Below are 23,229 nucleotides of genomic sequence, written 5' to 3'. Positions count from 1 at the left end.
GGTTTGACGGATGCTCCGTCCGAGGCTTTAATAGTATTGAATATTTAGTATAGTATCACAATGACGCTTTTTTTTTTTTGTTCCTAAATAATGTACACAAAATCTGAAATACGGAATCCTTCTGCCGTCTGTGGGTGAACACTAATGGCTGAAGACACAAGTATGAAAGAAACTCACTCACCATCATCATAAGTATGTTGGCAAATGGTGACACCGTAACATATCTGTCATGGGGGACATTTTTCACTTTTCATTCTGCACAGCCTGATTATGGAGAATTTCCAGCGCTGCAGGTTCGACCAGAGGTTTGATGTGCAGGAATGACATTCTTCTCGTATATAACACACCTGTGGTGCTTCTTACTCCAACCACATTATTATTCTACATAAAACTCCTTAAAACATAAAACGTTGGGGCATTTCGGTCCCTTGCTGGTCCAACGGGGAAAATTACTCTTCGCAAGCAAGTCAGTAAACATCTGAAGGTTGAATCTGTCAAGTTCAAGTTGGTGGGGCGGCGGTGACCTAGCGGTTAAGGAAGCGGCCCCGTAATCAGAAGGTCGCCGGTTTGAATCCCGATCCACCAAGGTGTCACTGAGGTGCCACTGAGCAAAGCACCGTCCCCACACACTGCTCCCCGGGCGCCTGTCATGGTGCCCACTGCTCACTCAGGGTGATGGTTAAACGCAGAGGACAAATTTCACTGTGTCCACCGTGTGCTGTGCTGCTGTGTATCACAAGTGACAATCACTTCACTTTAAGTTCTTGTCTTTATTAATGACTTATGGACCTTTGTGTGGGTTCTAATTCCAGCGCGTTAAAAATTAATTTAATCGTATTTCATAACCAGACACCATCACCCGAGCCGTCAGTCTGCACCCTACTGACATCCATTCAGTGGCCTTTTTAAAATCAGTATGTTAAAATATCTGCGATGTACTAAAAAGAGCTCGGCTGTGCGATGCGGTCTTGATCTTGGAGCAGTTCTAAAGGCCACGTGAGGTTCTCCGAGTTCCCCTCACTGGAAGGTAAGGGTTTTTGATTCTGTAGAGCGGTCGACCTTCAGCTCAGGTGTGTTCAGGTAGGGTGAAACTCTAGATGTTCACCATGTTTGGACCTTCATGTCTTGCTGTCTTTGCAGAGGTGGATGACCTGAAGTTTGACCCCTTCGGGATGTCCTCTATGGGCGGTCTGACCAGCTGTGATTGGTCGGATCGTGAAGATGGTTTGTCCGATCAGGGGCAGAGACTTCAAACGGCTGGGTTTGGGTCAGAAGTGGGCGTGTTCCCCTCGTCCGCCATCATCCATCGGAAGGAGACATTGTTTGGAAGCTCAGAGAACATCACACACACCATCTCTGCAAAGGTCACGACCTTCTCCTCCGAGGAGGCTGGGTCTGATGATAAATTTCAGGCATTGGCTGATTTTGGATCAGGTGAGCAAAGTGTTGTGGATGACAGTGATGATTTCGGTGACTTTGCCAGCACCGTGTCGGAGAAATCCGACTCCCCGCCAGCTACAACGGAGACAGGGACAGAGGTCATGCAGGGCGAACCGTCTGATGATATGGTTACCTGTCAAGGAGACAAACCCAAATTTGGCAAGTCTGATTTCCTAAAGGCGAGCTCGCAGGCCAAAGTGAAGTCCAGTGAAGAGATGATCCAGAGTGAGCTGGCGACCTTTGACCTATCTGTTCAAGGTGAGTTCTCATTTTTCACATCACCTGATCCTCCATTCCTGTATTTACTTGTCATGTGCTGCAGTTCAGCAGAAGAGCCACAGGTGGCAGAGTTGAGCCTTTCTTGAACATTGAATGTTCTACGTGTAAGAGCCTAGTGGGTAAGACACTTGCCTGTGAACCAGGAAACCCAGGTTCAAATCCCACTTACTACCATTGTGTCCCTGAGCAAGACACTTAACCCTAAGTTGCTCCAGGGAGACTGTCCCTGTAACTACTGATTGTAAGTCGCTCTGGATAAGGGCGTCTGATAAATGCTGTAAATGTATTCAGGCTCCCATAAACGCAGCCATAGTCTGGGCGAGAAGGAGATGCCACGCAGCAGCCCCACCCCCTCTCCTGCCCCAGAGCAGCAGTTCCGCGATCGCTCCAACACCCTGAGTGACCGGCCCGCCCTGCCCGTCATCCGAGACAAGTACAAGGACCTGACTGGAGAGGTGGAGGTCAGTCTCTCTGTCGCTCTCTCTCTCTCTATGTGTGTGTGTTTTAATGCTTTGTGGTTTTTGTGCAGGAGAGTGAGCGCTACGCTTATGAATGGGAGAGATGCCTGGAGAGTGCTTTACAGGTAAACACTCATACTACCTCACGCACACACACACACCACACCGACATCACTGTCTCTGTCCCTCCACAGGTCATCAATACGGCCAACAACACACTGAACAGCATCAGTAGCTCCAACGTTTGCACCGAGGTCATCCAGTCAGCACAGGGCATGGAGTACCTCCTGGGTGAGAAACTCCAACTCTACTCCTGATTTACACCCCATCAGATCCAGTTCTATGTCTAATCTAAACCCCGGCAGATGCAACTCTACTCCTGATTTACACCCCATCAGATCCAGCTCTATTCCTGGTCTAAACCCAGTCGGATCCAGATCCAACAGTGTGGGGTCACATACATATAGTCATCTGCTCTCTGTGTTTATGCGTGTGTGTGTGTGTGTGTGTGTGTGCACACGTGTGTAGGTGTGGTGGAGGTGTACCGTGTAACACGGAGGGTGGAGTTGGCCGTTAAGGCGATAGCCGTCTGCTCTGAAAAACTACAGGAGTTGCTGAAGGACATCAACAGAGTCTGGAACAATCTGATTGGCTTCATGAGCCTCGCTAATCTGACAGTGAGAACACACACACACTTCTGATATTTGGTGAATTGTAAACATTAAATGTATGTAAGAAACAAACCTGTAAATTACTCTGCTTGTGTGTGTGTGTGTGTGTGTGTGTGTGTGTGTGTGTGTGTGTGTTTGTTTGACAGCCTGATGAGAGCTCTCTAGATTTCTCCTCCTGCGTTCTGCGCCACGGCATCAAGAATGCCAAGGAGCTGGCCTGTGGTGTGTGTCTTCTCAACGTGGAGTCCCGGAGCAAGGTCATCACACACACTCACACCTCACATAGCACAAGCACACAACACGGTACACGCGTGTGTATTTGTTACCACTTGTGCTTGCATCACAGTATAGCACCCAAACCTTTACACACAGCATCGCATATACCAGTATGCATACACACACAGCATCGCACATACCAGTAGTGTGTTATGCTGATGATGACCCAACTTCTCACACACACACACACCTCCACTCACTGTTGTAATCTGTTCTTCTGGAGAGTAACGGATGGCTGTGTTTGCAGAAGAAAGAAGAGCGCAGCATTTTAGGACGCCTCATTAAGAGAGTATGCCGCAGAATTAGGGGCTGTTAGTGGGAGTGGTCATGTGACCAGGAGCCAGAGTGACCACACACACCCTCCTCTCTTCCCACAGCATGTGCAAGACCTTCACAGTGACGGGTTTCCACCTGGACAGTGGTGTCCAGGGCCCCCTGTGTGCGAGGAGTGTGTCGTGGTCACTGTGTCACCTGCGAAGGATTCCTGTGGACGTTCACGGCCAGACAAGGCTGGGACTTCTACAGGAATCCCGCCGAGTCTGTAACACACACACACACACACACACACACACACACTAACCTCCCACCACTGGTGTAACACCGACAGTAACACGGCCGATCATTTCTCCGTTCCTGTCCATACCCGCCAGTTGATGAATGGATTGGTGTATTTACTGAGGCAGAAATGGCTGCTGGAGACCCTTTACACCCAGATCAGTAGAACCATAGCAACCCCGAGGGGACAGGTGTCCACTGGCTGGACACCCAGGTGCAGGAAGGGTGGGTGGGCGGAGCCAGACTAATGTGTGTTTTTGCACATTTCCAGGTCAGTGTAGTGAAATTCTAACAGGGGTGGGAGACAAACTCGCCTCTGAGCCAGAAGGGCACCAGGTCCCAGGTTCAAACCCCACTTACTGCCATCGCGTCCCTGAGCAAGACACTGAACCCTAAATAAACGGGCCATCAGAAACGGGCCAATCAAGTCCGTCAGAGGGGTTACCGGACAGGGTGGGAGGAGTGTAAAGTCAGCTGTTGTGGTACCGCCGTCTGCATTCTGACCTTTGACCTGTCCACTGCTAACGGTAACTGGGTCCTTTCGGGCTGGTGAAGGTGCTGCTCTCTCTGGCCCGTGACGCTTTCCCAGACAGGCGCTGCAGGGTAAATATCACCGCCCTCCCCCTCCCATAATCCCCTAGTGCTGCCGACGACAGCTGTGTTAAGCTGTAGATCCTGGCATTAACTGGCCCGTCTGTCCGTCTACCCGCCTCGCTTCGTTCTGGGCGTGTCCCGATGCTACTGCACTTAGGGTGACATCATAACTTATTTTAGTAAATTATGACGTGATTCGTTAATACTCGTAGAGAATCTGTTTACGTCTCATTCAGTGTCTGTGTGTGTGTGAGAGTGAGTGTCTTTGTGTCTGTGTGAGCGTGAGTGTGTCTGAGAGTGAGTGTCTGTGTGTGTGTGAGAGTGAGTGTCTGTGTGTGTGTGTGTCTGTGTGTGTGAGAGTGAGTGTCTGTGTGTCTGTGAGAGTGAGTGTCTGTGTGTCTGTGAGAGTGAGTGTCTGTGTGTCTGTGAGAGTGAGTGTCTGTGTGAGCGTGAGTGTCTGTGTGTCTGAGAGTGAGTGTCTGTGTGTGTGTGTGAGAGTGAGTGTGTCTGTGTGTGTGTGTGAGAGTGAGTGTCTGTGTGAGAGTGAGTGTCTGTGTGAGCGTGAGTGTCTGTGTGTCTGAGAGTGAGTGTCTGTGTGTGTGTGTGAGAGTGAGTGTGTCTGTGTGTGTGTGTGAGAGTGAGTGTCTGTGTGTGTGTGTGAGAGTGAGTGTCTGTGTGTCTGTGAGAGTGAGTGTCTGTGTGTCTGTGAGAGTGAGTGTCTGTGTGTCTGTGAGAGTGAGTGTCTGTGAGAGTGAGTGTCTGTGTGAGCGTGAGTGTCTGTGTGTCTGAGAGTGAGTGTCTGTGTGTGTGTGTGAGAGTGAGTGTGTCTGTGTGTGTGAGAGTGAGTGTCTGTGTGTGTGAGAGTGAGTGTCTGTGTGTGTGTGTGTGAGAGTGAGTGTCTGTGTGTCTGTGAGAGTGAGTGTCTGTGTGTCTGTGAGAGTGAGTGTCTGTGTGAGCGTGAGTGTCTGTGTGTCTGAGAGTGAGTGTCTGTGTGTGTGTGAGAGTGAGTGTCTGTGTGTGTGTGAGAGTGAGTGTCTTTGTGTCTGTGTGAGCGTGAGTGTCTGTGTGTGTGAGAGTGAGTGTGTGTGTGTGTGTGAGAGGGAGTGTCTGTGTGTGTGTGAGAGGGAGTGTCTGTGTGTGTGTGTGAGAGTGAGTGTCTGTTTGTGTGTGTGTGTGTCTGAGCGTGAGTGTCTGTGTGTGTGTGTGAGAGTGAGTGTCTGTTTGTGTGTGTGTGTGTCTGAGCGTGAGTGTCTGTGTGTGTGTGTGTGTCTGAGCGTGAGTGTCTGTGAGTGTCTGTGTGTGTGTGTGAGAGTGAGTGTCTGTGTGAGCGTGAGAGAGTGTATGTGTGAGCGTGAGTGTCTGTGTGTGTCTGAGCGTGAGTGTCTGTGTGTGTGTGTGAGAGTGAGTGTCTGTGTGTGTGTGTGAGAGTGAGTGTCTGTGTGAGCGTGAGAGAGTGTCTGTGTGAGCGTGAGAGAGTGTCTGTGTGAGAGTGAGTGTCTGTGTGTGTGTGTGTGTGTGTGTGAGAGTGAGTGTCTGTGTGTGTGTGAGAGGGAGTGTCTGTGTGTGTGTGTGAGAGTGAGTGTCTGTTTGTGTGTGTGTGTGTCTGAGCGTGAGTGTCTGTGTGTGTGTGTGAGAGTGAGTGTGTGTGTGTGTGTGTGTGTGTGAGAGTGAGTGTCTGTTTGTGTGTGTGTGTGTCTGAGCGTGAGTGTCTGTGAGTGTCTGTGTGAGCGTGAGAGAGTGTCTGTGTGAGCGTGAGTGTCTGTGTGTATCTGAGCGTGAGTGTCTGTGTGTGAGAGTGAGTGTCTGTGTGTGTGTGTGTGTGTCTGCGTGTGAGAGTGTCTGTGTGTGAGAGTGTCTGTGTGTGAGCGTGAGTGTCTGTGTGTCTGAGCGTGAGTGTCTGTGTGTGTCTGAGCGTGAGTGTCTGTGTGTGTGTGAGAGTGAGTGTGTCTGTGTGAGAGTGTGTGTGTCTGTGTGAACGTGAGTGTGTGTGTGTGAGCGGGAGAACATGATTCACACATGAGTCACTGACCCGCCCCATCAGCTCAGACATTTCTTACAGAGCTGTATCCATGGACACACACACACACACTCTCGCATCTCACATGCTGCGCTGAAAATAGGTATCGCAGTGAGAGCAGAGCTCCGCCCCCTCAGCGGCAGCGACGCCACGTACTCGACCGAGAATTCCCGGCAGCGCCTGTCACTGGTGTAGAAGAGTTGGGGTTCACCTGGGTGGATGGAAGGGGCGCTCTGATTGGCCGGGGCGGCCCAGTCGGTCTCTGATTTGGCGATTTTTCTTGTTTGCCAGGCGTTCAACTCCGAGACGGACAACTTCCGGCTGACGTACGGCGGGCACCAGTACCACGCCAGCTGCGCCAACTTCTGGATAAACTGCGTGGAGCCCAAACCCCCGGGCCTCGTCCTGCCCGACCTGCTGTGATGTCACTGCCGCCGTGGTACCGGCACACAGGGACCAGTCCGCCCGCCGCTTTTACTCCTTATTTATTTGACCCGTTTGCTCTTCCGCTCCGCTGTGTGGGCGTGGCCCAGCAACGAGCTGCCAAAGACCTGATCTTCATCCTCTGCTCCTCATGGGATGATGATGATGATGATGGGGTCTTTGTCAGATCGAGGTACGGAAGGTCGGCCTTTTAACCCGTCAGAACTCCCCGTTGAATATGACGGACGGTTCCCACGTTCCCACGTTCTCCCAGGTGCTCTCTGAAGATCTTGGATTTGCTGGCTGTTTCTTTTTTGTCTCGATTGTCTCTGTTTTACGTGGGATTTCACATTTTATTCCAGTTCTGTAGTAACAACTGTGACTGATTCTAAATTAAAGAGCAGAAACCATCTGATCTTTGGATGTACTTACCTGCTCTTACATTCCTGTCTAAAATAAATGTGATTTGGCTTCTGGACGTCTGTCTGAATGAGACGGATGAATGAATGTGATGGTCCTCCTCATTCTGCGCAGGAAATCTGCTGTCTTCTGTCCCCCCGATTCCCAACCTGAGCCGGTCCTCAGCAGCAGGACCCTACAAACCTGGAATCATAATTCACGAATGCAGGAATAATTCTGACATTTATTAGACTCCTTGACTTCCACGATGGTCCTGATGATTAATTATTTACATTTACATTTACATTTTACATTTACATTTACGGCATTTATCAGACGGCCTTATCCAGAGCGACTTACAATCAGTATTTACAGGGACAGTCTCCCTGGAGCAACTTAGGGTTAAGTGTCTTGCTCAGGGACACAATGGTAGTAAGTGGGATTTGAACCTGGGTCTTCTGGTTCACAGGCGAGTGTGTTACCCGCTAGGCTACTACCACCCTTGATGATGGACCCTGACGGAACACGATGGAGTTCGGCGTCTCCGATCAAATCAGGCACAAACGAGGAAACCCAACGACTCGTGAGCACAAGAAAATCTTTTATTGGAAAAGCCGCTTCACCAGTTTTAACAGCTTCAAATTCGCACATCGCTGCTCTTAAAGACGGGACGCCGATTTCGTCTCCCGCCGCTTCGCCTGCAGGGACATAGACGGGACAAGTTCGCGGATCTCGTCCCGGCGCCGACGTTCTCTTCCTTCCGCCGGGTTCTAAGTGGCCCAGTAGGGCGCGAGGGTCCTGCGGTCCCTCTCGTACACGTCCGGCACGGCCCCGTACGGCGTCTGCACCATTTTGACCGAGTTCCTGCCGAACAGCCGGCGCTCGTACTCGATCAGCTGGCGCCAGAAGCCGGCGTTGGGCCGGATGACGGGCCGCCGGGCCCGGACCCAGGCGTGGGCGTCGGCCAGCGGCACGCGGTGGTACTTCATGAGGTACGCCAGGCAGAGCGAGGCGGAGCGGCTGACGCCGGCGGCGCAGTGCACCAGCACCGCGCCGCGCTTGCGGCCCACGCTGTGGATCTTGTCCGCCACGCTGTCGAAGTAGAGCGAGATGGGCGAGTGCGGCACGTCGGCCAGCGGCACCTTCACGTACTCCACGTGCGGCCAGTTGAAGTTGGGCAGCTCGATGGTGGCGTTGACCACGCAGGTGATGCCCTTGGACAGGAGGAGGCCGCGGTTGGACGCCACGTTGCCGCGGCTCAGGAACAGCGAGGGCGTGATCTGGGCGATGCCCCCGAGGAGGCTGCTCGTCTCGGGCACCAGTCTGGGGATGGAGGTGGGCACCACAGCGTGCCGGTGGTGGTGGTGGTGGAAGAAACTCTGGCCACGGGAACCCATTGGGCAAAGCGGGCTGAAGAAGAGGGGCAGAAGATGGTGGTCCTCAGGAAATCCAGAACATTGCGCTCCTGCAAGGTTTCAAATGAACTCCGATTCAGTTTTACCTGCAAGAAAAGGAGACAAAGTCAAACTCAAGAGTCCCAGGTTCGAACCCGGCCTTCTACCATCGTGTCCCTGAGCAGGAGACTGAGTGTCTCCAAGGGGAGACTGTCCCTGTCACTACTGATTGTAAGGTGCTCTGGATAAGGGCGTCGGGTAAATGCGACATGAAGGTTTTTAGACCAGATGCACCAGTCTCCGCTGCCTTGGTGTGACCGAGGTTCATCAGGTGAGCTTCCTTGGACCACAAGACCCGCTGTGTTGGAGATGTTCTGAGCATCACGATCAAATTCACTCAGCTGTTCTCCAGGAGCAGGAACGTCAGGCTCATTTCACACATGCAGCCAATTCTTTGTGGGGTTGGATGCACAACATTCATCTTCATTTTCCATTTATTTTTGGCTTCCTAAAATCCACACAGGGTCACAACGATGCGCAGAACTACAAGCAACGTTCTTCTGCGTTTAAATTTAGTAGCAGAACAGCGGATGGCTGAGATGATCCCTGTCTGAATCTCGGAATGGTTTCACGCGTCCTCTGTGCCAGCAGGTGGTCCTACGTCACTGGTCCACTCCACCCCCACCTTCCCTCCAGCTCCTCGTGCCCAGTGGACTGAAGAGCCTTCAGGATTCAGAGGTACAGACACACACACACCACGAGTATTCCATCATAAGAAGAGTTCTCTCTGGACACCGAATCCCAGAACCAGAACCCAGCGGCGGGTCGTGAGATGAGGACAGAAATGGAGAAACGAGACGGAACCCAAACCCGGATCCGAGGTGACTGATTAGAGGAAAAGAAGCATCTGATCCAGACCGACATTTCACGAGAACAGAGACGTACGCACACGTCCTGCCAACACCAGATCAGGAGATTCCACACGAGGATCTGGTTCAACCAACGGCAACTGGAGACACACACACACACACACACACACACAAAAACATCAACACATGAACAAGCCACCATCTACTGCGGGTCCTGTTATACCTTCAAACTCCAGCAGCTTCTGAAACATGAGAGAGAGAGAGTAGGGTTCGTCCCCTCACTGGGTGCTGGTCCATTATTCATGGAGGACCAGGTTACGAAAGTGGGGGAGATGGAGGAGAACCCTGGTCCTTCCAGACCAATCCTCTTCTAACCAACACACATCTTCTACAGGGGAACTTTCTGTTTATTTTAAACCAGCTGCACTCTGAACTTCCATCATTCCTTCCTTTCCAGAACCACTTCATGCCACAGGTGCGTAACCATGGCAACCACTTCACAACAGCCAATCCGGAGCCGTCACAAACGAGCCCCATCATATCTGGTGATCGTGGATCGACGCGAAGTCGTGACCAAATGCCGCGGGTTTTTACACGCACGCACGCACGCACGCGGAGATCTGGTCTTCGTAAAACGCGACGACGGAGGATGAAGGTCCGCAACTTACCGAGAGAAGATGCCGGAGACGCAGACGAACTCGCACGAGACCGTCAGACGAGACGAGCGCGCGCTCACGCGCCGCCCCCCACGTGACGCCGCCGGGAGGCAGCACGCGCGCAGCAAGTCAATGAGGATCATCATCATCATCATCATCATCGGAGGAGGAAGGGTCGGGAGTGGGCGTGGCCGGACCGTCCTGGGTGCGCGTGTAACGTGTGAGCAGCGGAATAAAACCGCTCATTACAAACTTCTATTTGCAAAAGAATAAGCAGCAGTTAGAAGGTTTTTGTTCTTGTTCTCCTATATACGTACTACCTAATCTAGCACGTTTTTGCACATAAGCATTGCACGGACTATACACTTTTTTTATATATATAAATATGTTCATATTTATCCATCTCCTGCACATATCACCTTATGTACATACATACCTTATTGGACCTGTTTCCTGCACTGGCTGCTTATTGCACTTCTGGTTAGACCTAAACTGCATTTCGTTGCCCTGCACTTGTACATGTGGAATGACAATAAAGTTGAATCTATTCTAATTTAAAATAGAGTCTATATTAGAGCTGATGGTGAAAATCTGCATTTCATGCAAACAACCATTTCAGAATCAGAATGGTGTTTATTGGCCAAGTGTGTGCAGCACGTACCAGGAATTTGATTCCGGTAGATGGTGTCCCTCAAGTACAGAGCAGAAGATTCCAACCACCACATGTGTAAGGATGCGTGCAAGTTGTAGAATATGTTCATACTGTTTATAAATATATATACTGAATATAAATATTTCACAACGTTACACATGATTCCATTTGTAAATAATTGGACCCTGGGAGCAGAATGTTTCGGTTCCACGGTGGGGAGATAATGTGAGATCTGCGAGCTCATCGTCCGGCTGCCAACTACGTCACTCACAGCTCGACTCTAATCTGTAATCCTGCAGGCGGCTTTCAGGGGATGAAGCCCCAAAGCGACCTTCTACATCCCATACGACGGATCACGTGAGGCGGGCAGTGGTCACGCTCTCAACACCTCGGGACAATTCACTCACGCACATCACAATTCAGGAACAGTTTCTACCCCAGTGCCATCAGGCTATACAACACATAGTACGCACTGTCACTTCAATTACGCACAATCACCTTCATATGCAACTTATAGATATATTCACCCTTCTGTGACTTATTATTTATTGCTGCTGCACTTTCTCTTTTATGTCTTCAATGTATCATGTCTTCTATGTATCATGTTCTATGTTCTGTCTACGTGGGAGAGGGTTTTCCAGTAAGAATTTCATTGTGCTCTGTAAGCTGTACTTTGTACATATGACAATAAACTTCAACCTCAACCTCACCATGATGGAATTTGTTTAACTGGAGACCATCAGACCTAATAAATGTCATCCTTCCAAGACGTACAGTTCATCTGATTCTGAGGTGGGGTTTTTATGATGGAACGTCTGAAGGTATTCTGATGTTTTTCACCGTGGGCCAGAGCTTTCAGCGTTGTCATCGTGTGAAATCTGGAACAGGGGTGGGGACGTTGCTCCATTAGCCCAGGCATTCAGAGCCCCAGCGTGAGTCTGACCTCCTGAGGAGGACACATGACCTTCTGACAGTAAATGATGCAATGCGCTGGAATGATGATTCAAGAATTGCGATGTGGTGCAATATCAGTCAGGGGCTGCAGGCTTTTGAGGCCACGCCCCCGAGTGGTGTAATTTCTCGTTCTCTGGAATTGCTGGTTCCCTCAGGTTTAACCAGGTTCTACAGGACCAGCAACAGACCGTTCTCGGACAACACACCGATCACAGTCACACTGGTGTGACCTGATATGGCCTAGTGGTCCCCTTGATGAAGGTCCCGTCCCCACACGCTGCTCCCCGGGCGCCTGTCATGGTGCCCACTGCTCACCAAGGGTGATGGTTAAATACAGAGGACATGTTTCACTGTGTGCTGTGTTGCAGTGTTTCCCACTGACAATCACTTCACTTTCACTCTGCCTTTTCATTTGTGCTCCTTCTGTGAGGGCCCTGAGGTGGTGGCGCCTTATTAGGTCCAAACCTCACAGATAAATAATGACCAGAACTCTCCTGAACCCCCATAGCCTGTGAGGGTCATACGCTATTTCAGGTCTAAAGGTCTTCAGCTTTGTGTTCATTCTGGATTGGAGACACCATTTACCTGCTGTGGAGGACCCATGTGGTTCTTGGCCACATGGCTGGAATGTGTGTTTGGATGTGAGAGTAAGGTTCATTACGTTCGTCTGACGTAGGACCAGCAGTTATGAACAATGCGTGTGAACAGACACTGCAGTAGCAGCAGAGCTGGGGGTGGCTAAATAAAGCCCACAGGTTGTCTCCCTCTCACAGCTACGACAGTCATAAACCGGGGACACCGCACGGCAACCAACCTGACGGACAGACCTTCAGGATCGAGCCACGCGGCCACCAACCTGTCAGGAACACACCGCAGGGCCACCAACCTGACTGACCTTCAGGAACAAGCCATGCGGCCACCAACCTGTCGGACCTTCAGGAACAACCCACGTGGCCACCAAACTACCTTTAGGAACAAGCCAAATGGCCACCAACCAGGCGGTACTTTAGGACCATGTCTGCCAGCTTCAGGTCCTTATCCTTCAAGGATATAACATCTCCTGGTTAAATGACACCAGTGAGATTTTTGGTAGCTGAAGTCTCAGCATAAGATGGTTTTACTGGTGTCATGATGAAGATCTGCAGGATTGATGGTAGATGTAGGTTCCTGTTTTCATGCAAGCGGCACTGATAGTGCAGATCTGGTCGACGCCCCCCACAGCCAAACAGAGTCGAAGAGACACACACACACACGGGAGAGCTGTGTGTGTGTGTATCTTTTCAGAGTCTGAATGCTACAGACCTGGTTGCCAGGGGAACGAGCAAGTGGACAATAGGAGAGCAAGTTCACCTTCTGTGTTAATCACTGCCTAGCAATAATCGCCCAGAGAGACGGACTCTGTGTGAGGGACAGTGTGTGTGTGTGTGTGTGTGCCAGGCCGGCTCTTGTTTACTCGGATGAAGGGACAGAATTCAGGAGTCAGTGGAGCGGAAAATGCTGGAAGAGTAACAAGGTTCCACGGTTCTAGTGTTCCTGGACTCACAATGCCTATTCAGTAAAATGCAGGCTGCCTTGTGAGGTTAAAGGTCATGGTATCGACTACAGCAGCATTCGCCATCTTCATCATTCATTTCGCTGGTTCCACCACTGTCTGTCTTGTTTGAGTTAAATTTTACTCTTGTTAGATGAAGCACCAGGTTCTGGAGTAACGCCGTTTCGTTTCACTATGTACTGTCCAGCACGTATAGTTATTAGCCCCCCAGGGTAATAATCCCCCCCAGTGTTGCTGACCAGGCCTCTTCTGGAGTCAGTGATTCAAGGGAAACGGTTGTGAGGGCTCTTCACCGTGGTGGACTTCTGGACCATCGTCCCAGAAGGTAAAAATGAGTTTCGGAAGTCTGTGCTTTGGTATGAGAGTGAACATGGGGGGTGGCAGAATCATGCTTTTGAGAGAGAATATACAAAATTCTACTCGTAGTCCAGGCTTAGGCTGCCAGTGGGTCTTCCAACAAGACAGTGACCCAAAGCTTACATCGAAGTGGCACTATTGACTATTAATGGGCAGGGGGCTAATAATTTAGTCCTAATTAAACTTGATTCCAAAATAACAAGCATCATTTGTGGAGAAATCAAAAGGCGTTGTCAGTTTCATAATAATTTTGGCATCAACTGTATATAGCTGAAAAGACAATAAAGGGTCACTTGGTCACCTGCCCCTGTCTTCCTGTCCTGTACAGACAGTATAACCCTTGACGGATCAAGACCTCCTCCTGGAGGTCCAGTATCATCTCCACACACACACACACACAGCGCTCTCCAGCCAGAGGACGTAAAGAGGAGGTCCTGAAGTTCTGCTACAGAACCATGTGTTTATAAAAATAAAGTCCTGCATAAAGCACGGAGCAAGATCAGCACAAACAAGATCGGTTAATGATCAATGAAATAAAGAAAAAGTCAGTATAAAAGTTTTTAATGTTCAAACGACAACACGAAGCATTAACAGCATCCAGACAGACCCCGTTCCAGCTCACCTTCACCTCTTTTATCATTAACGCGTCACTTGTGGGCTGGTCGGGGGGGGCGGGGCTCTAGGCTTTGTTGATGTGCCCCTCTCGGATGAGGAAGTCGTAGATCTTGCGGGTCTTGTTGACGTCGATCTTGATGAGCGACCGCGCCTGTGCCAGCCTGAGGCCGCCCTGCCGCCGGCACTCGTTCAGCAGGGCCTGCTTGTACTCCAGATAGGCGCCGGGCACCAGGCGCACCACCTGGCACAGCTGCGGGGGACACGGCGTCGGGGACACGGCGTCAGGGACTCGACTCGCACGCACGCACGCCGTCACTTTTACAACAAGGCGGGGCGGGGTTACCTCCTTCTCCCGTTCGTCCAGCTTCTCGGTTCCGGGCAGACCGGTGAGGTTGAGGGGCGGGGCAGTTCTGCGACCTGAGCCTGAGGCACGAGAGCCAATCAGCAAGAGTCTATAAACGTCATGAATTTATGGAGACATTTGTGCATTCAGAAGATCTGAACTCAATTAATAACATTCCTGGTCACTGACCCGATACACACACACACATGAGTCCCACTCTCTCTCTGTGAGAGAGAGAGTGAGCGAGAGAGAGAGAGAGAGAGAGAGAGAGAAAGAAACTGGTCTCACTTGTTGCGGTGATGGTCGTCACCACAGGGCTGATGCCAGCATCTCTGTGGAGAGAAAAGAGAATCGTCAGCATCACCGTGACGACGACTCAGAGTCACGTCTCTGTGGTCCAGATCCCCACACAACAGCGGGGGTGAATCATCTCACACACACACACACACACACACACACACACACACACACACACAGCGTCTGTTGTCTTCAGTGTGAACCGTGGAGAGAAAAGAGAAGAAAACACACAAACACACACACACACACACACACTCTTCAAATAGAATATTTAGGTTCTAATCTAGCACCAAATTACAAAACCCATCACAGAGTGCAGAATTATGGGTAAGTGGAGAAGGCGGAGCCTCACATGGCGGCCTGCTTGTGGAGCCACTGCTGGCAGGCGCGGTTGTCGTGGACGTACTGCAGGACGTCACACAGCATCGTCCTCTTCCTCCTCTCGTCCTCGCGCACGCGCTTCACCCGCTCATACACCCGCGCACCTGCACAGGACGTGGGCGGGGTTACGACAAGCAGACACACCCCCGGCCCAGTCACAATCGTCACCACCACCAGCCTGGTCTGGACTTACTGCAGAAAGAGCGGATTCCGGCTCTCCTGTACTCCTGTAGACGCAGGATCTCCCGCCTCAAATCAAACTCCACTGACACACACAACATTTCGCCTTTATTACCATTTCGTGTTGTGTTACGTTGTTAATGTATTATGACGCTGTGTGTAACTCACGTGCGTGGCTCTCGATAAACTTGTCATGCTCCATGGGTCCCACCACCCTGGCAAAACGTCTCATGGCTTCATAAAGGTCCTGAACCTCCTTCGGGTATCGCCGCTCCAACACTGTACACACACACACACACACACACAGTGATGAACCACCAATCACACCCCAACACACACTCACACATCTTAACACGGAGAACAGCAAGATGGTGGACTGGTGTGAGGTCATTCCACCGTGAAGGTGTGTGCGTGTAGGATAAAAGGATCAAGCTTCGGACACAGCTTCCATTATCATATCATACCACACACACACACACACACACAGTCTTTCTGACAGTCTCCATGACAACCAGGCTGCAGATTCGCAGAAGCTCCAGGTTCCTTTTGTCTTGGAGATATAAAGAGGTGGAGGAATAAATAAAACATGAGTAGACACACACACACACACACACCTTAAAGCCTGAGAATAAACCTTGAGTGTGTGTGTGGGTGTGTGTGTGTGTGTGATCCCGTTTACACCCTAAGTACGGTGGTGTTGATTGGTCAGTAGGCCACTGCAGCAGCTCCTGCTGGGTGGAGCTCAGGGACCAACCCCCAGCCTGACATGTAAAGAACGTGGAGAAGCTCCTGTTAGAACCACTCACTCTGGAACTTGCGCAGGTTTATGAGTCCGTGGTCCCGAATGATCCTGCAAAAACACAACCAGAACAGTGACTGATGAACCTTCAACTCGATTCAGAGCAAAAGGATTAATACACCAACCGGTTCTACAGAACCAGAACCATTTACGGACAATTGTTTCTTATGTGACACCAAACACTCCTTGACTCTGTACAGAAGGAACACTCAGGGAGAACAAAAGTGATAGGGAAACATGGGATAGGGACGTCCTCCAGGAGAAACAGTAAAATAGTAAAGTTGGTATTAAATAGTCCAACATGGTAAACTGGAGAACATGGTTCTGGACAGAGCAGAGTCATGGACCACCGCGCATGTCCAGAACCAGAGGATCCCGGAGAAATCCCTCCTGATTCAACCCAAGTTATCATTCCATCTGACAACTGAAGTGTCTGCTGATCTCGCTGCTGCCCGACGTTGCAGATGCAGCAGCTTAGAACCACTGATATCAGCCGAAAACCTGCCCAGAACTGAAGAACGTTCCCAGAAGCAGACAGACCCCAGTCCATCATTGTAGAACACACACCGGACACTCTGGACATTCTCCAGCCTGACTCTCATTGACAGCCCTCCACAGAATCAACCAGATCAGATTTGGGACGTGGGAGAACATGAAATCTGTGCTGATATGGCGCCACCTAGTGGAGGATGAATGTTTCTTCATGAAATCAATTTGGAATGGTGTCCTGTGCAAAAAAACCCAAACTGAACGCGATCATGAAGTATTCTTAACTTCCAGTATTTTAAAAGGCACTTTTAGTCAGAAATAAAAACCTACAGATGAGCTAAAACTCAAGATAACTTGATATAGATCTATTATTATGGTGCGGATAACACAAATCAGCGCTTCCAAGATGCCTTGCCGAACGTCATCTTTACACCGCAGCTTCAGGAACAGATTCCACTTCAACGGCAAATAGGTTGTGAAGCTGTTTAAAATTCCTTTTTTGTGCTTCAAAGTCACCAAGCACCGTGTGAACTCAGTTTGTCAGTAAATGGTGCATTGTGGGATCTGTAGTTTTTGTGTAATGGGCGCTTCCTATCACTTGGCCATAATAATGTGCTGTAGAAATACTTCATTAGCGCCATTTAACTGTAACTATATGTAGTTACTTGGTAAAATATGAATATTTTTCAAAGTGACAAGTGGTAGTGAAGTGATTCTCATTGTGAAACACTGCAGCACAGCACACGGTGAAACGTGTCCTCTGTATTTAACAGTCACCCTTGGTGAGCAGTGGGCACCATGACAGGCGCCCGGGGAGCAGTGTGTGGGGACGGGACCTTCATCAAGGGGACCTCAGTCGGGATTCGAACGGGTAACCTTCTGATTACGGGGCCGCTTCCTTAACCGCTAGGCCACCGCTGCCCCTGGTGGTGTCTTGACTCGTTGTAAATAGGTCTCTGATGGAGGGTTGGTCAACTCACTTCTTCCTGCGCTGGCGCTCCTTTAACCGCGAGTGATAAATGTCCACGACCGCCACCTTTAGTGCTGCGGAAGAAGGAGAGCAGAGACTCACGACCCACGACTCGTATGTCAGGACAGAGAAGAGGCAGAGAGACTCCTTCTCACCGTGCAGGATGTCCGAGTCGTCGTCCACGAAGTCGATGTCCTTCAGGTCCCACTCGGCGTAATTATCAAACTCCTGTAAAAACGCAGAGTTCCAGCTTCAGGAAAAACCAACACGCGCGCTTATAACTGAGAAACAGTCGCGGCTCCTCGCCTCCATGAAGTCGGCGCGGGCCGGCATGTAACCCGCCATGTCCCTGGACAGCACCGAGTCGAAGGTGGGCCTGGGGGGGTCGTCTGTGGCTGCAGAGCAGAGCGCACACAGCACTGTGTAAAAGTTCTGGTCAGTAGTGACGTTAGTTCATCAGCAACTCACAAATTGAGGACGATTAAAGAGTGAACGTGGCATTAACGTGGACATGGAGAGACGCAGAGAACTGGGTGTCTAATGAAGGATAAACTATTACAATTAAAAAGTCTGCAGATGGAGAACAATACTGTATTGCTGCTTCTCTACACACTTCATGTGACTGTTTACACACTCGCCTGTGAACCAGAAGACCCAGGTTCAAATCCCACTTACTACCATCGTGTCCCTGAGCAGGACACTTAACCTTGAGTGTCTCCAGGGGGGGACTGTCCCTGTAACTACTGGGTAGTAGTAGCCTAGCGGGTAACTCGACTATGAACCAGAAGACCCAGGTTCAAACCCCACTTAATACCATCGTGTCCCTGAGCAGGACACTTAACCCTGAGTGTCTCCAGGGGGGGGACTGTCCCTGTAACTACTGGGTAGTAGTAGCCTAGCGGGAAACACACTCGACTGTGAACCAGAAGACCCAGGTTCAAACCCCACTTACTACCATCGTGTCCCTGAGTGCCTCCAGGGGGGACTGTCCCTGTAACTATTGATTGGATAAGTGCGTCTGGTAAACGCTGTAAATGTAAACGTTCTTGATGGGAGCGGAACTCACGTCGGAAGGGAATGGCCGAGTCGGCGGCGCGCAGCTCCTCGAAGGAGCGCAGGCTGAGCAGCGTGGAGGAGAACAGTGGGTTGTTGATGAAGTTCTTCATGTAGTGACTCTCGCACTCGTCCTTGGTCTTGGTCCTCATCTGATACGCCACGTCCTGCCTGAGAGTGCGTTTTTGTTACGAGGCCGAAGACAGTCGTGGTAGAAGCTTCTCAGATGCCGCAGGGTACTTACCAGTGCGCCTTTGCCTCAGAATACATATTAAATATTAAAAGGTCCCCTGACATGAAATGTTTTTTATTTTGGTCTTGTTGGTCCCCTAATTCTGTATCTGACGCCTCTTTCCGAAATTCCACCTTGGTGCAGAATTACAGCCACTTTGATCCAGTCCCACAATGAGATTCCCCAAGATGCGCCGTTTCAACGTCTGTAGCTTTAAATGCTAATGAGGAGGAGAGAGGCGGGACGAGGAGGAGAAGAAGTTTGAAATGGCGTCATCAACACCATCCACAATGTTTGGTGCTGACAGGAAGTTGAATCGCCATTTTTCCAGAAAAAAAATGAACCCGCTGGTTCTTCAGGGTCTCGCGTAACGAAATAATTGTTTTTTATTTGTGTCCATTTTGACATCCAATCACCGAACAACTGCAATGCAATTTGCACGTTTGGAAGCCATGATGTCGGTGGAGATCATTTTTAGGGGCGGGATCAGAAATTCTCAGCATGGAAAAAGTATGAGAAACGGGAGGTAACCTTTCCCCTTATGATGTCATAAGGGGACAAATTCCAGATCCGACTGTCTGTGCTGCCGCTCTCTGAACGGTGAAGCAAAACGACCAAATTATCACCATTTCTAGCCACTGCAGGACCATAGACAGGCTAGTCTATTAATGTTAAATCATCTCACAAATTCACAGTTTCATGATAGGGGACTCTTCAAGAGGCAGAAAGCACGGCAGAAGATGTGTGTGATTGAGTGTGGCATATCATCTTGTCACAAATGTAGTATTTACTCCTACCAGGACGTGTGACCATGATCAGCCACCACCTCGAAACCTCGTCTGGTTTCCTTCTGCCATCAGTACTACAAAATCCTCACATTTGAAGGGCGCCGGTTCAAGAAGGTGACAAGTTTTACACTATCACCAGTTTAGAGTGTAACGGTCCTAATGTTCTCACCAGTTCCCAAAGCCGCAGTCCATCACGGCCTCCAGCAGAGCAATCTCCTCCTGCGCCGTCCAGCCGGCCTCCAGCACCGGGAAGTCTGAGGTCTGCAGAGAAGATCATTGATCATTAAAAACACAGAACCAGGCAGCAGAAGCATGCGGCTGACCACATCTCACCATGATCTCGTACTTGTGGTCACTCAGGTGCTTCTTGTGCTCGAAGCCTCTGGTGAAACACTGAAAGGGAAGGGACGGGAAGGGAATGAGGTGTGAGAAAGTCCGGCCGGCGCGTCCTGTCCCATGCGTGTCGTGTGTCGGTCACCTGCAGGCACAGGAGGACGGGCGACGGGCCGCACTCCGCACACTTGATGTACGGCTCCACCAGATAAGAGGAGCAGCCGCGACATGGCGGCCTGTCCAACGGGTCACCTGTGGGTGAGAAGGGACGTCAAACTGACCACAGCGTCCCTGTTTTACACCACAACATGCCAGGATGGAATCTGGAGAGCAACTTTATATCTTTTAAGCCTCATAAACTGCAAGACTACACAAACAGAAGAGCAGGGGGGTTAAACGGGTGATGAGGTGGATCCACCATCATCCATCAACACAGGCCACCCAGATCCTTGTTCAGTCCTACAGCTAATACAGCACGGCGCCCCACCGCTACACTCCCGCCACTGGATCCAAACACAAGCCCATATTATCCCAGTCCTGCTCGCCTGGTCCCTCCACCGCTGAAGGTACGAGGAGGACATTCGTCTAGACTCTTCTCTGTCTTGGAATGAACTTCCCCTCGAGGTCGGAACAGCACAGTCGCTGAGAATTTTCCTCTTTGGAGAATACTTAGACTAACTGTGTCAGCGCGGTATCTATAGTCACTGCGGAGTGACATCGGTCTTGCATTTCAGCCCCTTTTTTTTTTAAACCAGCCTCACTCCTCTTTATTCGGTTTTATTTTCCCCCTCATTATCCTGTTCTTATTTATTTTGGAGCGGTTTAGGATACATTTCACTGCATGTTGCACATGACAAATAAAAATTTGTGAATATTCTTATAATCGGACTAAAACTACAACCGAGTGAATACTGTAACAGTAAATAACAGTAACAGTAAAAGTAACAGTACATGTCACAGTTAATGTAACAGTAAATGTAACATTAAATATAACAGTAGCAGTAAATATAACAGTAGCAGAAAATATAACAGTTAATGTAACAGTAAATGTAACAGTAAATGTAGCAGTAAATATAACAGTAGCAGAAAATATAACAGTTACTGTAACTGTAAATATAACTGTTAGCCTGGAGGATTAGCAGCGGCAGAAAGATTCGTCCAGAGCACCAAGGAGCGGAAACAAAGCTGCGCAACTCACCCGCAAACGAGGCTAACCGCTCCATGTGGGCGCCACAGCGGGGACAACAAGCCGACAAGACCCTTCGCTCACGGACCCGCGTCCACGGTGTAATTCTGCTTTATTCTCCGGGCGAAGACGCCAGCCGTTTGGTCAGTAATCCCCGTCTGGCGTCTCCATGCCGTGATTCGGGAACCGCGTCCCCCACAGCGCCTCTACAGGCCGGAGGAGGAAGTGGCGGAAACGCGCCGGAAATGGCGCAGGTTTACTTGCCTTTATCATTTTTTTGATCGTGTCTTTTTATTCATATTATTCCCGGCCGAGCGGGAGAGAGTGATTAGATCGCGTTTGGACATTTTATCATTTCCTGCTGGTTTCATGTTTGAACGTTACTGTTTTTCTGGACAATCTATAAATTATCTGAATAACATCTTCATCCCTTACGTTGCTCGTGTGATAAATAGCGGACTTGCTCTCAGTAATATAATAATAATATACCTAATATAGAAGAATATACTACTTCTTATACTTTTTTGGCAATTTATTTTGGTAATTATATTTTTTATATAATATTAAATACGCTGAACACGTGTCCAAGGCTGCCACCTGTCGGGCGGTCAGGAGCATTACAGTACTTATTACAGTACATATTATATTATATTACAATATATTATAAAAGAGGAATTCCATACCAACACACAAATTATATTATATTGCATTATATTATATTATCGTGTTAAATTGGTGGAAAACCCTTGACTGTCAGCTAGTTTTTGTCATAATAATAATGGTATTATTATTAATACCTTGGTGTATCCTGGTGCGCGCGCTGAGCTCTGTGTTAATTGAGCTAATGAGCCGTTTCCCGCTTTTTTTCTGAGAGTCGGGCGCTAATAATTACGAACAGATAAGGTGACGTGAGACGTTCCTTCCTTCCTTCCTTTCTTCATTCCTTCCTTTCTTTCTTTCTTTCATTCGGCCCCCTTACTTTCCACCGCTCCCAGCCTCCAGTCCTTTACAAACCAGAATGAGGCAGTGTTTTTATTCAACTTTATTCCACCGTAACCATGAAGGAGCGGTGGGAATGTCAGTCACATGATAACACAGCATGATCTACACTTTCTTCCTCTCGGCGGCTCCTCGTGGACGTTCCTCACCGACCTGCACAAGGCACAAACACGATGTCACTCAGCATGCGAAGGATAGAACATCCAGCCAATCAGGTCATGGTGCACTTTCTCCTCTCTTACTCTGCATTCATCGGCATTGAAAAATAATCATTCAACTTATCTACAGCACATTTGTTTAGGGAAAATATGCATTGCTTCTATACAAAAAAAAGGTTAGTGTATATGTAGCGGTTCTTCTTCTGCGTTGTGTAATTTTTTTATTTCTTTTCTTGAACCGTAATTGACGAGCCGACACCCAAGAAATTTTCCGTGCAAAGTGTATTCTGTACAAAAGCAAGGTCACATCAGAACATCGCGTCACAAACCGCGTCTCTCTGCACCTCTCTCTCACAGCTCATGCCATGTGTCTAAGAGGACTAAACATTAACATAAATTATTTACAATATTGCATACCTGTATAAAAGCAAGGTCACGCCAGAACATCGCGTCACAACTCTCGTCTCTCTGCACCTCTCTCTACAATATACAGTAATAACAGAACATTAAAAAATATTCACAAAATAACACACATGCAAAATATTCCGAATATGCACATAAATTAAAATAGAAGAAATAACTTTTTACACACAAACCCCACGCACCTCTCACAGCTCATGCCATGTGTCTAAGAGGACTAAACCGGGTCTCCAACCCACTAACCCAAGGGCACGGCCGCATCCAACCACTTTTCGGGGGGTGATCAAAGTTTTAGAACCCACATAACTTTTTATAATAATCATAAATTGAACAAACAAAAATACAGAAACATATTTGACATAACCAGAAACATTAACACATTTTAACATTCTACAATTGAACAAACACCCTGATTGTCGTTATAATTCCCTTACCCACAT

The 23,229-nt window shown here is 49.3% G+C and overlaps 3 protein-coding genes across 12 annotated transcripts in view; 1 reads left to right on the top strand and 2 right to left on the bottom strand.

Annotated features, from left to right (window-relative positions):
- The window catches only part of synrg (synergin, gamma), a 32,527-nt gene extending 25,336 nt beyond the window's left edge, over positions 1-7,191 (top strand). For 6 of the 10 annotated variants that reach the window (XM_028999623.1, XM_028999622.1, XM_028999621.1 and 3 more), the window contains 7 exons: positions 1,141-1,698; positions 2,011-2,180; positions 2,249-2,468; positions 2,706-2,854; positions 2,995-3,105; positions 3,372-3,413; positions 6,582-7,191. In XM_028999623.1, coding sequence (XP_028855456.1) covers positions 1,141-1,698; positions 2,011-2,180; positions 2,249-2,468; positions 2,706-2,854; positions 2,995-3,105; positions 3,372-3,413; positions 6,582-6,713 — 1,382 coding nt within the window. In that variant the 3' untranslated portion in view covers positions 6,714-7,191. The remainder of the gene's footprint in view (positions 1-1,140; positions 1,699-2,010; positions 2,181-2,248; positions 2,469-2,705; positions 2,855-2,994; positions 3,106-3,371; positions 3,414-6,581) is intronic. The other 4 variants (XM_028999624.1, XM_028999619.1, XM_028999618.1 and 1 more) reach the window with 3 other exon arrangements.
- A 509-nt stretch (positions 7,192-7,700) lies between these two features.
- On the bottom strand, positions 7,701-10,525 carry dusp14 (dual specificity phosphatase 14). The gene is made up of 2 exons (XM_028999626.1): positions 10,044-10,525; positions 7,701-8,613 (listed from the first exon to the last, which is right to left on the bottom strand). The coding sequence occupies exon 2, from the start codon at positions 8,507-8,509 to the stop codon at positions 7,883-7,885; it is 627 nt and encodes a 208-aa protein (XP_028855459.1). The 5' UTR covers positions 8,510-8,613; positions 10,044-10,525; the 3' UTR covers positions 7,701-7,882.
- Positions 10,526-14,091: 3,566 nt separating this feature from the next.
- tada2a (transcriptional adaptor 2A) lies at positions 14,092-21,249 on the bottom strand. Its single transcript, XM_028999625.1, has 15 exons — positions 21,225-21,249; positions 20,172-20,278; positions 20,027-20,086; positions 19,863-19,954; positions 18,687-18,844; positions 17,927-18,015; positions 17,776-17,848; positions 17,631-17,694; positions 16,169-16,212; positions 15,531-15,641; positions 15,376-15,447; positions 15,154-15,286; positions 14,793-14,836; positions 14,505-14,584; positions 14,092-14,411 (listed from the first exon to the last, which is right to left on the bottom strand). Exons 1-15 carry the CDS (start codon positions 21,247-21,249, stop codon positions 14,226-14,228), a joined length of 1,338 nt encoding a protein of 445 aa, XP_028855458.1. The 3' UTR covers positions 14,092-14,225.
- Between the last annotated feature and the right edge of the window lie 1,980 nt (positions 21,250-23,229).

Source organism: Denticeps clupeoides, chromosome 13, assembly GCF_900700375.1.
Source record: "Denticeps clupeoides chromosome 13, fDenClu1.1, whole genome shotgun sequence".
Taxonomy (NCBI): Eukaryota; Metazoa; Chordata; class Actinopteri; order Clupeiformes; family Denticipitidae; genus Denticeps; species Denticeps clupeoides.
The sequence above is the reverse complement of the archived record's forward strand: the minus strand, read 5'-3'. Positions and strand labels throughout refer to the sequence as shown.

Excerpts from the sequence above, each read along its gene's own strand:
- dusp14 (XM_028999626.1), bottom strand. The coding sequence starts at position 8,509 with ATGGGTTCCCGTGGCCAGAGTTTCTTCCACCACCACCACCACCGGCAC.
- tada2a (XM_028999625.1), bottom strand. The coding sequence starts at position 21,249 with ATGGAGCGGTTAGCCTCGTTTGCGG. Across the intron at positions 19,955-20,026 it reads ACCACAAGTACGAGATCATG|ACCTCAGACTTCCCGGTGCT; the intron begins GTGAGATGTGGT and ends TCTTCTCTGCAG. Across the intron at positions 14,585-14,792 it reads GACGACCATCACCGCAACAA|GCTCAGGTCGCAGAACTGCC; the intron begins GTGAGACCAGTT and ends CTCGTGCCTCAG.